General features: G+C 38.6%; 1 protein-coding gene across 5 annotated transcripts in view; it reads left to right on the top strand.

The window, feature by feature from the left end:
* PTPRM (protein tyrosine phosphatase receptor type M) overlaps positions 1-16,215 on the top strand; it is a 437,605-nt gene that overhangs the window by 399,112 nt on the left and 22,278 nt on the right. For all 5 annotated transcript variants that reach the window (XM_056483790.1, XM_056483785.1, XM_056483787.1 and 2 more), the window contains one exon: positions 4,591-4,688. In XM_056483790.1, coding sequence (XP_056339765.1) covers positions 4,591-4,688 — 98 coding nt within the window. The remainder of the gene's footprint in view (positions 1-4,590; positions 4,689-16,215) is intronic.

The following is a 16,215-nucleotide window of genomic DNA, read 5'->3' on the forward strand; positions in this document are numbered from 1 at the left end:
AGAAGGTTTGTTAGGAAAACAAGACTTCTTGAACTTTTTAATCTACTACCTTGTAGTCTCCTCTCCCAATATTTTATTCCTCTCTGGTTTTATACTTTTATTTTAGACAATTTCTGCTACATAATGGGTTTAGGGGTTTTTGACACTGTAGTTGCAAAGGGTATCATTGCTTTTGGTCTTTTGTTGTTATTGTTGCCATGCAGCCATGTGTCTTAATAAGAAAACATTCACTGTATCTCAAGTTCATTTTGAAGGCAACATACACAGTAAAATAATGAGGGCTAAAATGCAGCTCCCTCTAAGTAGGCATATTAGCTGTGTCTTTGAGTAGTCAAGCTGTAGGCAGTCACAGCAGTAAGCAGCAGGTATTGCTTCAGTAAAAAGTGAAGGCAGTTATCATTGCTACCAGCAACTGCAGTAACCAGTAGGTGAAGGGACCACTTTATAATCACCTTCTCATGCAGTGTGGTTGTGTCTACTCACTGTAAGGGGTATTTCTGCTCTCTTTTCAAGATGGAATTTAAATGCTGCAGGTATAATTCTTGCTTCTTGTCAGTCCCCTGCCTCTATCAGCAACATATTTATGGCTCCCACTACCCATGCACTGTCCCTGGGGAGCCTTTAGAGCTTAAGGGTATCTGTTCATTTTCTGCACATTTATAGCTTTAATATCTATCACTGAGCATGGTCTCAGGTGGACCAAATGTTAGCTTGTGGATTTAACATTCTGTGCTAGAAAAATATTTTAGAAGCTATTTGTTCCTTGTCTAAGCTGCTTGCTTTTCTAGAAACTGAAAAACAACCCATGGATTTAAAAGTCCTGTGTGAGTAAGTGCTATGTATGCTGGAGGATTCAGGCTTTATTTCCTACACCTGAACACTTTTTCCTATATTCTGGGCTAGTTCATCACATTCAAATTGATCACATAACCCCAGAGGCAACACCAGTTGTAGAAGTTGTTGTGGGTCTCACAATAGGAAGCAGAAATAGAGGCACTAGAAAACTGTGGTTACAAAAGCAGCTTTTAAGAGTCTAAACCATTCATAAAAGCTGTATGATGTTCCATTTCCTAATATGTTTTTGTTCCCAGAGCAGCAACTAACTACTGCTGGTAATAGAACCAATGGTTGTAATATATACAACCAATCGTTTCTGTTGAGTTCTTTCAATAATGCATTTAATTAGCTAGGGGTTTGGAGGGTTGATTTCTTTTTCTTATTTTCCTTTGCTTTTCATCTTCTGGTTGCAGTGTGTTGCTGATCTCTTTGTTTTCACAGCAGAGATCTTTGATACCAAGTGCTGTATTGTGGAGCTAATGGGGTGTGCCACAGGCTTTCTGTTGAGTAGCACAGTACCTTCTCTTCAGACCTTCTCCTCCTGCAAGAGGGCAGCTGCTGAGAATAACCTTTCTGCCTATTGTGCACACATCTGTTAAGCTGATGCTTAGAACAATTATAGGCTCTTTCTCCCCCTACCACGAGTCCCTGGAACCAAATTGTTCAGTTCTTCAGGACAGTAAATCCCACGACCCTACCTAGCCTCTAAAGCTTTTCAATTCTCACTGGAGGCAAGTAATAACTTATTCATGTGTCAGAACATATTTTTTTTAAATGTTAGGATGAAAAGAAAAATGGCATCTAGAAGAATTACTTTCTGAGACCTTAAGGTAGGTTTTGGGGTGTTGTGTTTTTTGGTGTCCTGAATGTGAAAGAAGTTTGGAGACTACATGTAAGAATTGGACCCAAAATCAAGAAAACATGTGAGAATATGAAAGGAGAGCAGGAAATCCTGTCAAGAACTTTTAGTTATGATTGTCTTATTTGGATAGTAAGATTGACAAGAGCATACTCTGCACTGCAGAATAGGACATTTCTTCTAGAGGTACACTTAGAATCAAGCTTGAAAGACTTAGCATAGCTCAGCTCTTTCTCTGCCCTGTAAAAAACCATTACTTTTCCTAAAGATTTATTTTTCTTATCATTTATTATCTTTTTTCTTTATGGAGACAAATCTACAGGAATAGTGTTTAGGATCTCTTCCCAGTTGTAATTTGTGATTTCTAGATTTGAAATGTTGGAATCTTTAAATCACAACACAAATTATGTAGTCTCTAGGGAAAAAAGAAATCAGGGTTAAATTGTTTCGGGTTATCCCAGAGCTGTCAAAAAGAAATGAGTGCTACAATGTATGGCCCAACTGTCTTGTATCTCAAGTGAATCTGTGGGAAAGAAAACTGCATTAATACATAAAGAAACTTGCTACATCGCCCCACAGTTTCTCAAAGATTCTGGCTTCTTGCAAAGGGACAAGACCTGTGTAGACAGAGGATCTTTTCTTACCTTTCCTGTAGCATTTCCAAAAATGTACTCAGATTAAATTTATTGAAACACCACACAGTCCTATGAAGACAGAATGCAGGGGAACCATCTAGATTTTCTCCATTAAGCCAGAATTCTTGAAGCAATAATGTTATTATTTTTTGTCCTTGATCAAGTGTGATGTTAATAATGTGTCATGAACTTGCAAACTTTTTCCAGGGCACTACACTATGTAGAAAACCAACTTTCCCTAAGCCTACTTTTAGCTATGCTCCTTGAAAGATAATAGCAGTAGTAATTTAGCTGACTATTTGCTTCAGATTTGAGAGGAAGGAAAAAGCTATACAGAGACAGTATTTTCCTACAGTGAGTGGAATCCTCTGATTCCTTATCTCGGTAGGAGAGGCTGGCACAAAACCTTTCCAGTGCTGTCATGACTTTAATTGCCAAAGAAAGCTACTTTGGATCCTAGAATATTAAAATACAAACAAGATAAACTTTCACTATAATATATACTAATTCTATTACTGTGACATCAAAAATTGCACTTGGAGCATGACTGTATCACATATCCAGGGCACTTAGGTAGAAGTAAAATACTTGCTGTAAATTTCCATATGATGGAAAGCGATTAAACTCTTGTTGAAATTCAGAATGAAATCTCACAAAAGTATCATCAGCTTGAATTTAGTCATTTCAGAAACTGTAGTTTTAGATTCTGCTGTTAATTCTACTCTTAAGACCTTCTGACATTTCTTGTGTTCTAATAGTCATGGCTTCCTGTTGTTTTAAATGGCTTTTTCTCCTGTTACATGAACAATGAAAGCAATTCAAGGAAACCTACAAGGAAACAGAAATTATAAGGAGACCTATGAAACTCATCATATATGCTTAATTTTAAAGATAGATAAAATGAGGGAGAATACATAGCTTCTTTAAATGATCTGTGCAAATTTTGAGTGGAAAAATAATTTGGAGTTGCTGTAAATAAATACAATTTTTTTAAAACTTCAGGAGGTTTAGTCTATTACCTTTTTCTTAAATTTCATATCTAATTTATGTCGTAATTGTGATGTTATTTGCCTAGTGAGTTGGTTTTGGCTTGCCTATAATATCATGAGTCACAAAGTCATAGACTGGTTTGGGATGGAAGGGATCTTCAAATGCCATCTGGTCCAAGCCCTCTGCCAGTACAACAGGGTAATAATACATTAGTATATTTTCCACCAAATACTCGATTTCAGAGTGAAGACTCTATTTTCAAAGGGAGCTCAAAGTACACAATATGGGTGCCAAACTGCCCAAATCTGTCAGTGTAAGGTTTAGTAATGCTTGAAGGGTGTTGGCTTCTTTACTAGAGGAACATTAGGCCAATGAGTTATCCATTTGTTCTGCAATTAGCTGATTTAAGTCATTCCTCTAAATAAGCCCCTGATTGTTTACTGCAATGTGACAGTTCACTAATGGATTCAGTATGGATGTTAAGCTTATTGTTTATATTGTTTACTCTTATTGGCTCAGTGATTTTAAACCACTGGTTTAAAATTGGGGTGGCACAGCACAAACCAGGGGTAAGACATGTAGGCTGCAAACAGGCAAGACCAGAGAGATGTGTTTTTTCTCAACATTGCACATTTCTGTAACATTTCCTGTGAGCTGGTACCCAGCTGCAGCACGATGCTGGAGGAGGCCCTGTGTGTTCATGAGCAGAGCACACAGGTTGGGGAAGGCACTGCAGAGGGTGCTCTGCCATGGCACATCAGGTTTCTTTGCTGCTTTCCCCACTGTTTTGCAAAGTGATACATTTCAGCAAAAAAACTATAACTTCTGTCTCACTTCAGGAACTACAGTTTAGGAGCTGGGCTAGTTTGATGGATAGTGTATACTAAGAAAAATATTAGAAACCAGGAAAGGCCACATAGTCCATTGAGGCTCATTTCATTCCAAATACACCTTTCCTGGGTTATCATCCAATTGCTAAAAGAAAGAGTGATGTTATCCATTTTTTATAATTCCACTTCTGGGTATTATGGAGATAAATACCCAAGTGCTGGAGAACTAACTTTCTTTCAGAACACTATTTCAGAAGGAAAATACTTAAATGCAGATAGGTAGGATGACAGAAAAGAAATTGACTGACCCTAAATGAAAAATATGATGATAGTGATATGAATATATGTGTACAGTCACGGCTTCACAAAGTTCCCCAGAGACAAGCTTCCAATCATGAGACTTTCAGATAGTAACCTTTCATTTGATTTATTGTTTCAGGACCAATGCAGGAGACAATATATGACTTCTGGAGAATGGTATGGCATGAAAACACAGCCAGCATAATCATGGTTACAAATCTCGTAGAAGTGGGAAGGGTAAGTGGCTTTTGTACTTAAAAACATGAGAGACATCCAAGATGTTTGCTTTTCAAAATTAAATAACAGTCCAATAAGGTGCTTACATACTAAGTATAGCACATAAAATATGTATGACTGCCTGTGCTGAGAGGTTCATTATCAATTATTTTTAAACATGCCTTGGATGTTTGGCTTTGATAGCATTAGCACAATGAAAAAGTAACTGATAAAGCTGCATTCTGTACAGTAGAGTCTGCAAAGGGGAGGTGTCATATGTTTGTACATATCTCAGATATACCATTTCTCTTAAGAAAATCGGTAAATGTGTTGCAGGACAAGGTATGAAATAATTTTTTTTTTTTTTTAAGGAAGGCTAAGGGGGAGTTATTCTGAGACAGATGTCTGAGAAAAGTAGTTAAGCTATCAAATTGCTTCTTGGTATATTTGTCTAAATTGGTCTGGTTTGTTTGAGTTTTCCTTCCTGAAAGCCTTCTGGACTAAAACAGAAAAAATTAGTGTTACACATTTGTGCACTGTTTGTTGATCAGGAGGTCATGTTCAGAAGCTGGATAGTAAAGGAAAGCTTGAGTTACCTGGTTGATGCTGTGTATTTCTCTTTCTTTGCTTGGTAACTTCTGAAGTAAACTTCCAACTCTAGTCTTTATTGCTAATTTTGTTTTCAACAAGTATTGAATGGAACTTTTTTTTTTTTGTTTCACACAACTGTCAATAAGTGAGTCTTTTCATTTACTGCTTTGTCTGTGCACTGCTGTCTTAGTTCTCATAGGGGATATTTATTTCAAGAAAATTTGCTTGGGAATTTGGCATATAGCTTTCATTATATATGGAAAAAAATCCCAGTGCTTTTATGGGAACTACTGCAATTATTGCAAGTCAGAGTGTTGAAATAAGAAGTCAAGCACGCACATCTTGGTTTGAGCAGCACAGTTTTAGGAGGTGTTTTTAATTTCACACTGGTGGAGTGTCTGATACCCCCTCTGCCCTGTGGTATTTGCATTAGGAGAGAGCACTGTTTATGTGGTGTGAGTTAAAGTCCTTTTGAGCAAGTCCAGTTTTACAATCTCAGTTTATTCTTCCATATGTCCTTTGTGAGCTGATAATATAAATCCTAACATTTAGATATCTGTGTGCTCAAGCCTGCTAACAGATCAGGTGCCAGTATTATTTTTAGATGTTGAAAAAGGTGGGGATTGTGACTGCAATTAACACCTGCTGCAGGAACACATGTACAACAAATTGCAGAGACAAAGAGGGATCATGGAGGCTGCTTTAAAAATGCAGTCCCTTGAGTGAGGAAGAAGGTAGAAATAGCTGGATGGTCACGTATCAATTCAAAATGGATGGGTTTGTAAGAAGAGGAAACTCTCCAGCAAACCTCTTTGTTAAAGCTTTATACACATTCATAAGTGCCCAAGTGAACAACTTAAAAAGGGATGTTTTCAGGGTATGAATAAACAAGCCTGAGAGCAAAAACAGCATTCTGCATGAAACCACACACTGTTTTCCCAAAGTCAGTTCTTGGAAGCACCAATTAGAGTGAACTGTCGGATGTCAGCAAGGGAGCCACCAGTCCTGGTGCCAGTGCTGGCAGCCTCTGCTCACAGCATTTAGGTGCACAGCACATTCCCACAGCAGCAAGGAATGGTTTGTGCCACCGTGGAGATTTTTTCAGGGTGCAAGAGTCTTAGTGGGATACAGATCTGCAGCTTTGTTGTTTCTGGCAGTGGTAGAAATGACTTTGTTCTCACTTTCTCTGGAGGCCAGCATAGGTGAGATCAGAGAGCAGAAATTGAAATGAGCTTTTAATGGAAATAAAATTGTATGAGCCACAGAACAATGCACTCACTCCTCCATTGGTGCTTTTGTGCCACTCCCAGAGCTGGAATCATCAGCAACAAGGAGGCAAATTACAAACACACCATCTGTCCTGCAGACCCTAACACAAGCTCTGTGCCACCTTGAGTAGTAATGACTTTAATGGACTTTCAGCAGCATTCCTGTAGGGCAAACTTTATAACCTTGAGGTTTTCCATTTCTATTGAATTCACTGGTATAATATTTATAGGGGTTTATTATTTTTTAATTTTTAAGAGTGTTGACCCATTGTAAGCCAAGGAGGGAAATTTCTTTTGCATTTTTAGGAAACAGGAATTGTCAAAATTTAACATATTTGCCACATGATATACATCCTTCATGAATTAATCATTGAGGGGCGTATATGTGTTTGTTTACCAGGACTGGCTGGATAGTCATTAAATCAGTGCTAGGAACTTGCTTCTTGCCCTGGAGCATTATGCATCAGGACTGTTTTAATTGCTGCTAGAGGAATCACCATGAGGCTGTCCCTAATGCAGGCACCTGCTGCAAATGACTCAGTCCCTGCATTACCCTCCAGCAGGGTCTGGGTACATCTGCCAATATCTGTCATTATCTGAGGCACACTTGTCAGAGCCACACATCCCTTTAAGCTCTTGTGTGTTCCAGAGAGGGACCCTTGTCAGTGTTTCTGGCACCTGCAGACTGCTGTGCACCTGGTATTTAAATGGCACCAAAATGTGTTTTGATTGTTTTCGCTCTTTAATGAACCCACCTGAGGGACATTTAGCTCTTTATCTAGTAGCCTGTTACCCAGTCACTCACATTTACACTGCTTGTGTGGAAATTCAGAGCTAGCTTGTGCTGTTACACTAATCCATCTGCCAGAAGTCTTATCACAAAATCTGCAGGGCTCCCTAAGGAGACTTTTGTACTGATAATTTAAGCTAATGATTTCTAAACATATTTAGTCAGTTTTATGAAGACCTCATTAGAATGTGACTGTTTATTAAAAATCTAAATGAGGTCTCACAGTCATTTAGAAAAAGCATTGCTGAGTTGCATGAACAGTTCTTTGATAAAGGATGATGAAGTGGTGCTTAGTTAAGGTTGGCCTAGGTTGACATAACAACTTTTACCAAAAAAAAACCCTAAACAAATAAACAGCCCTTGAAGCAACCTTGACAAAAGGTCTCTGTCTTCTTCATGCTGGGATCAACAACTTTTCACTCACAATGAAGTTCACAGAAAGAAAATGGCAAGTAATTAATGGTAATGATCCAAGAATCTGAATTTTCCAAGCCACACACTAATGGATAAAAAGCATAAACGAGAATCAAGACTCATATAATTACATCAGTGTGACAACAAGCTGTTTCAGAGTAATGTGTTCTGGTTTATATTAATGCAAGAGGCCTCCATGCCCATATCTGGAAGTGGTAGAGCAACTGAAGATACTAGTGTAATTTCAGGGAACATCTTCACCTGAGAGATAAATCTGGTCAATTATTCTGTAAGAAACAGAGATTTTTATCCAGCAGTGTGATGATGTTATGATCACAGGGGGTGTTCACAAAATAGACACAGAACTCCAAGAGACTACTCTGGAAGGCAAACTCCAAAAGGCCCAGAAAAGCAATGGGAACAGGATCAAAGTGTCTGTGTATGGGCCAAAGTCTCAGGTTGTTCTTGATTTGTAGTTTCAGTGTTTGCACACATTGAAACATTTCTGTCGTCCTTGAAGAGGCATGGTGGGAAGATTTAGAATATATTCAGTTGTGCCATCTAGCTGTCACCTCCATCTTTGTTCTTTTTGGGTTGGTACTAATACTTAGTTGGCAGAATCAAACTTGGCATGTCACATTATTTGTCATTTTTCAGTAGTTGCTTTCTTTCCCACTTGCTTTAGGCAGAAGAAATTCAGTAATAACTGATTAATAAATGCTGAAATGTACTGGTGAAATTCAGTGGAGGTGGTTATAAATAAATGGACTGCAAGGGCTTATGATTGTCTATCATGCCTTTAATATAACAAAGCATTCACAAACAAAATCACTATAAATAATTATAAAAAATAAAACCCTACCCCAGGAACATAGTAATTACAGTAATTAGAGTTTCTCAATTATTATTTGGAATTAGAAAACAGCCAGTGCTAATAGTGTTAATAAGCACACAAAAGACCCTTTTTGTGAAAGGGAGCAAGGTTGACTACAACAGAATGGATGTGACATAAAGGGGAATGAAGGTCAGCCACAAACTGGTAAATAGCCCCCATGCCTGTGCCCACACCTTTGTGCTACCCAAACTCCCTGCCATTTTACCCCTCAGGAGTGGTGTTCTCTCCTGATAGTCATTTCACACTCTTCCCAGGTGACATTTCCCTCCCAGGAGCCAGAAGGGCTGTATTTGCATAGGGGAAAAGGAAGAATACAGTGCTGGTTTAACTTTTCCTTGGCTTGTTTTCCTGCATTTGTGGTTGACATATCATGTATGTGGCACTTCTCTGAAAAAATGGGGATGCCTCTGATTTTTCATGCTTAGAAGAGTATTGGGTTCCACATGACAGAGAGCAGATCCAGACAGTGGTGGTCTGACAGAGAGAATATCTCCTTGATGCTGGCTTGCTAAAAAGCATTACTTGTTACAAGATAAATGGTGTCAGAAAAGAGCTTTTCTTCCTAGGAAAGCATGTGTGGGCACAGCCCTAAGCACTCATATGTTTGTGTCTTTGGGTTCTCAGGATGTGCAGCATTGGTCAGCAGCATTCAAGAGACATTTCTTAAACAGATTCAAATATGTTTCCTTAACAAATAAAATTCTAAAGTCTTTATGATGAACCAGATCTTCCTCAGATCTACTTGATAATTTGTGTTATCAACAGAGCTTAGACATCCAAGAAAAGCTGCTGAATAAAACCCTGTCCAAAGACTTCTTACTGGAAACAGATTAAAAGAAAAAGCAAAACCTTCATAGGAAATTTCAGCAACATAAAACTATCTGAAACTTTCAGTGGACTTACACTTAGAATGAAAATGAAATTTTTATCATAAAGCTATTATGAAGTCTGTACTTACACATTTTATAAATTTTGAGAATCTTTCATGCAGAAGATCCTTCTGGTAAACAAAGGTAAACTCAAATTGTATTTAAGATTCAGATCACCCAATACTGTGATCTTGCAGAGGTGAAACACTGTGACTCTTCAGCTCCTCTCACAAACAGCACATTTGTATTTAGTATAAATGGAAGAACACTCTGTCTAATTGAAACTGCCTCTAAATGTAATAAGCTGAATTACCTACACTGGAATTAATTCAGGATACTGGTGTTAATGCTCCTTAGGAGGTGTGCCAAAGAGTTTGTATGCATACTGGTGACTAAGGTCTTTTAACTTTTTAACTTTTTAACTTTTCTACTGAAAGAAAGAAATCACATTTTATAAATAAGAAGGGAAAAGTTTTTTGTATTAATTCATTTACTTCCTCAAGGTAATTCTAGTCCAAACTTTTTAAATATATAAATAATGTCCTTCCCCACCCACTGAAAATTTTTTTCCTAATCATGTTTACCCACCAAAAATGGGACTTAAGGTACATAAGCACAGGGTATTATATTCTGTTGTTACACTTTTGGTTTCACTGTAATTCCTGTATGTCTTATTGGATAGAGGATAGTTTATAAGTTTACAGAATATCAATGAGATCAGTGAGAAAAACAGAAAACAAATCAAAATTTAAAACTATTGTTAATCTTTCAAGTCAGTGAACCCTTCTAATCATCAAAACAGATCTCATCTTTCTATTTTTAACAGAAATAACAAGTTTACATTACTGCATGATACATAGTAGGGGAGGAGCCCTTAGGGAAAAATTAGTTTGTTGTTCTTCAGGAAAGAGAATTAAAGGCTCTTTGCAATTGTTTAAAAGAGATGTGCCCAGGTTAGCAGAGCTAGCATCATGAAACAGAACATCAAGCTAGAGGCATTCAGCACTGTCCCATGTCACTCAGAGCAGTCATGGGTTCAGCTCTCAGTGTTTTGTTTATTCTCATCTGCAGTAAAAGCTATGTTTCAAAGAATGTTAATCAACACAGATTAATATCTTAATGCTTACTAATCCGATTGAGATAATTCACTTTGAGAAATGAACAAAAGAGGTTTAAGGGTACACAAATGCACTGACCCCTTTGTTGGACTAACTGAAGTGCCACCAAGGTGTAGGATGCAACTTCAGATGCAGTTTGCCAAGAGGGAGGCCTTCAGGTTCTGACTCAAAATGTCAGGGGTAGCAAAATGGCTTCATAACTTCAAGTCTCCTCACCTCAGCAGTCTCTTGAAATTCTCTCTCAGTCTCTCTGTGAAGGGAGAAGTATCCTGGAGGCACTGACACAGTTTTGCTTTACCCAGCAGAGTAACATGTAGAGCTGTCTAAGCTAACATCAGATGATCAGGTTTTAGAGCCAGAAGGCAATCCACTAAGTAGGTGGTGCTCTGTACCCAGCTAATGGCATGATTTTGCTCTTGGAAAGGAACCGTGGTTCAGAGCACAGGCTGTGCTGCTCAGTGCAGGCACATCAGGTCCTTGGGGCACAGGATCTGAGAAATTTCACAATTTCACAGTTTTGTCAGGAATTAAGACAGGCTCTTAGGAGCTCCAGCTAACCATCCTTCATCTTGGCATGAGACCACCCTTCTCATGTGTTCTGTGCTCAGCCTTTCTTCTTCCAGGGCTGTACCAAAGTGCACAAAATTGCCTAAACATAAGCAATGAAACAGAGACAACCCATGTTCCTCTGCTGGTATTAACAGTGGAGGCAGGAACACTGGAACAGCTTTACCTTGGGTTGCCTTACCCTAAAGCAACTCTTCTAGACCAGATCTTTATGGTCAGAGGAAAACCACACCATGGCTTTGTCCTGTCATCTTAATTTCACCTAACCCACTCTGCCAGGTTGATGGCATGCTAACAGAATACCTGAGTCTTCAGAACAAAGGGATCACACTCATTTTGTCAGGTGGAAAGCATTCATTTATGGCTGCTGCTGGAAATGTCCAGAAGACAGCTTTCTGGCCAGAGGCTGAGTGAGAGTGCACCCACCAGGCAGCTTAGGGCTGCACTGTTGGGCAGCTTAGGGTAGCAGAAGGTGAACTATGTCAGCTCTGAGTCATCCCTGGAAGAAGTTAGATTGATCTAGTAAAATTCATGGAGACATCTCTTCCCCACTCTGGCAGCTGTGAACAGCATAAAGACTTATGGCTGACTTCCCAGAGACCCATTCATCTGATGGTGCCAAACAATATCTCAAATATACTATTTCTCAATAGTCTTCCACACCTCTTTTAGAGAAATGTAGAATGAGTTATAAAACTAATAACAGACTTGCTCAAAAGCAAACAAAAGAAAATTAAAAAAAAAAGGAAGACTGGGTTTTATCTCCTGTCAAAGGTTGTTTTATAACATATGAAATGTTCTTATATCGTAATACATTTTTGTTTGAAAAGTGTTTAAATAAAAATGCTTTCAATTATTGGATGTTCTTTTAGTTCAAGTCAGCCAAATAAAAGTATCTGTTAACTGAGCTACATCTGCAAAATCTGTTAAAAATTCTACCAGTGAGCATGGTTGGCTGTTTCATTTTATAGCCAAGAGGTTTCACTTCAAAATTTATGTCTGACTTATCGTCATTACTTAGTTCAGGATTAATTTTAAATTAGAATGTATAATACTGATCTTCACTAATGTCAATCCATGCAGGGCATAGTCAGTTATATCACCCTTTTGCTAAGAATATTTCAGAATCAAAGGAAATTGGAAACTTTGAATAATCAGTGTTATTTAAACTGTTCTGTATGGACTGCAAAGTGTATTTCACAGCCAGCTCACATATTAAGTCTGTAATATTACTCTTATTCCAAATTCTAGGTAAATGAATTACTGTTCTGACTTTCCTACTGCCTTTAGCTACATGTGTCACATTGCCAAATGGTTAAATATACAGCTTTGGAAGTCACAATTTGTGTTCATTAGCCATCCACAGCCTGCATTATTTGTAATATTTAGAACTAGCAACAACAACTTTCCACCTTCATTTTTAATTCTAAGTTTCACACATTAGACTGTTTTACTGGGGGCTGGAACTAGAGGGTGGAAGTAAATAATTCCCTTCTCCAAGTTTCTAAAATTATTAGTAAAATAAACATGTTTGAAACAATTGGACAGTGTACCTTGGGATGAATAGATTAAACCAGAGCATTTTCATTATGTCTCTGGCAGTCATCCTTTTATCTCATCTTGTGATGAACATCTGTATTTTTTGGCATGTTGGTAGGATATAAATGTGAGGTGCATGTGAACAAACTCTCAATTATAATTCTGCTCAGATGAGATTTCAAAATTATATTTTCTGCTTTGTGGACGATATTTACTGTTGTGGTAGCAACTGTGTGGAAAAGATCTAGTGCGTTTAATATTCAGTTCTGGAATCATGTATCAATTATTTAGTTAAACCTTCTGTTAGTAAGGCTTTTTTGTAAAACACTTACCAAATGTTTATAAAATGGAAAAGAGATTCGTCAAGTTATGGTAGCTAAAGCTGTGCTAAAAAGAAAAAATGAACATATGCTACCAGCAGTGTTACTCATATTTAATGAGTAAAACCATATTCTATTTTGTTGCAATTGTCTTTTCTTGTACAAATAAAGGCCCTGATCCAATAAGCATTTATAAATGTGATTTTGATTTACAGTAGTTAATCTACTTCTGTCTTTAAGAAACCTTTGCACTTATTTGGGTGGTCCTAGAGGAGGTGGGAGACGGACCTTTAAGCATTTACTTGACTATTGGTTCACCAGGAGTCTATGGAGTTCTCAGGTCCAGAGTTCAGAACATGAAGAGCATTGCAGAACAAGAGCCAATGTAGGAGAAAAGCCTGAATTAAAATAAAGTTGGGTTTGGGTCTTTTTTCCTCTGCTAGAGAGTGAATCATCAGTTGGTCTGTGGCTCTGACTGAATTCTGGCATGGTTCCCATGGCTTTTACAGCCCCTATGGCACTTGGGAGAGTTTTCAGGAAATTGTGTTGTCATGGATCCTTCTGCTCAGCTCCAGTCTGCTCCATGCCCAAAATCTGCTGTGCAACAGAGTAAGAAATCCCCAGCAGGCCCAATCTGCATGAGGTACAAAAGGCTGTAACTTCTGTGCAACATCTCCCAATGCTTCCCTAATTATTCCACTGGATCATCTTAAATAAGGTTTAAAAAAGAGTGGAATCAAATCCAGCAGTTGAGACAGAAGAACATATGGGGACTGTGCTCTTCCAAACTGGTCTTTCTGAATTGTCCCTAGTTCTTAGCCATAATCCAGACAGTCTGGACATACCAAGTTAGAAATAGGCATGATTTCCTTCAAGGAAAGAGCAATTTAATTCAGCCATGGTTGCTCCCCCCAACCCTGATTGTTTATTTTGCTAAAGTAGAGCTGTTTCAAGGATAGCAGGCACTCATCAGAAAGAAACAAGGCTCAAGTTAGCCACAAAGAGATGTGCTGATGAGCAGTGCTGTGCCTGGGATCACGGCTGCAGCTGCTCCCTTCCTACCTGCACTGGCCCCCTCTGTGTGGTTCAGATTCCACCTATGGAGCAGAGATGTGAACAGGCAGGAAAAGGGAATCAGCTCCAGAGGCTGTCAGCATGTTGCTCCAGCCCAGAGGCAGTGTAAATTGTCTTTGTCTTCATAAAGAACCAAAAAGTCATCTTAGCCATAGGTGGGAAAACCCTATTTCAAGGAGCTTCTGGCAATGGCTACACAAGGGTCAGTTTGCTGGCCTGAGGGATTTAACAATGTGAATTTTCTGGATTATTTTAACAACACAGACAAAACAATGAGCATTCAGTGTTTTTCACTTAGCTTCTTTGAGAGGATTTTTGGAAATACCTAACAAACTAAGATACTAATAAATATCAAGTAGATGCAACGATAGATAACAGCAGTAACTACTGAACTGCTTGCAGCAATGTTTAATGCTTCTGAGATGTTTGTTCCTTGCTGGATAGAAAGGTTTTAGAGATGAACATGCATTTGTCAGAGGTCCTGTTACTAGGGATGCTGGGAATGGCCCTCAGCTTGGTCCTTGGCTGATGGCATCCTTCTCCTCCTCTCTGGCAGCCTGTCAGCTCTCTGGCTCTTGAGCATGATGTGGGGAGCAGCCTTGCTATCCTGCCCTGTTACAGGAGTGCCAGGCACTGTCCAGGGTCCCAGCTCCAAGCCTCTCACCATGGAAGGGAGCTCTGGTCTTGCCAGTCATCCTGAAACCACCCTTAATACCAGATGAAATGTGACTGCTATAAAGAAATTTTCTTAGCCAATACTAATGTGATTACTAGGTCTGAAGACAAGCACAGAAAAATAAATAAAAACCTGCTTATAAAGCTACCTGAGCTTGAGCTCTGCTCTAGGAGCTTTCTATCAGCTGTGTAAGCAGGAACAAGCTGTTAAGATGCTTGTATAATTTTGTGGCTGGGAGCCAGGGCTTCTGACCAGGCTACTCTTTTTGTCTGAAGAGGATCCTGGTTGTGGGGCTGTGTTTTCCTAGCCCTTCAATTCAGTTCTGTTCAGATTTAAATTTTATCCTGCTGATGAGTCAGAAAAGGGGCCAGAACTACTGACCCTGCCTGGACAAACTTCTTGTTTTATCAGCCAATGTCACTACTGTGATGTGGCAAGACCTCCCATTTATCCAGACAGTAAAGAAGGATTGTACACAATTACCAGCTACATTCTGGAAACAAATGCTTAAGAAAATGTATTTTCATCTTCTGGACAGGACAGGGTTTGACTGTCTGCATAATCCTTCCTATACTGAACCTGGAGTTTGTATAAATAAATCATTTGTATCCTTCATTACACGTTCATGTATTTTACCTTTTGGTCAGGATTAAACATGGTAGTAATCCAAATATCTTTGCATGAAAATAGGTTTGAGAAATACTGTTATCAGTTGTGAAGTTTAATTTTTTTCTGTCAGTTTTCCATTGAATATTTAAAGTGCCCAAGCTTTTTATCCAACTCATTTCAGTGCAGATTTAGGTAAACTAGATTTACATGTATTCAAAGATCAATTTTAAGTTTTCCCTTTGGGGGAGAAATAGAGAAACTGTTCATGCAGCAGATGTATAACAGATGCCACTCCTAACATGTACTGCACCACTGGATGATGGCCAGATGCAGTAGTGATAGCATAGCTATTACCATGATAAAGCAGAGCAAGAGAGAGATGTAAGTGATGTGTTACTTACTTCCCAGCCTACCCTTTTGTCCACACAAATGGGAAGGAGCAGAAAATTCTTAACTCTGTCAGCTATCTACATTGTTATATACAGTCCTCAAACCACCCACTTTTAAAAAAATTGCAGTTTAGGTTGAGCTAAGTTAGGTGAATCCTACCCATAATGTTTGGAGTTATCTAGTGAATTAGTAGTTAAGCTGTGTAGAGTTATAATAACTAAGGCCTGGGGCATAAACCTCAGCTCTTGACTTTCAAGCATTGAGTTTTGCTATTTGACCTCTCGTCAGTTCCTTTGGAAAGTTAATCTGAGAAAACAGGTGCTTTTCTAAAAATAGAGAATCCTACAATAAATATCTTGATTTAGAAGGAATCCACAGGGATCATTGAAGTCCAGCTCCTGGCCCTGCACAGCACCATCCTGAAGAGT

Source organism: Oenanthe melanoleuca, chromosome 2 (assembly GCF_029582105.1).
Source record: "Oenanthe melanoleuca isolate GR-GAL-2019-014 chromosome 2, OMel1.0, whole genome shotgun sequence".
NCBI classification, from domain to species: Eukaryota; Metazoa; Chordata; class Aves; order Passeriformes; family Muscicapidae; genus Oenanthe; species Oenanthe melanoleuca.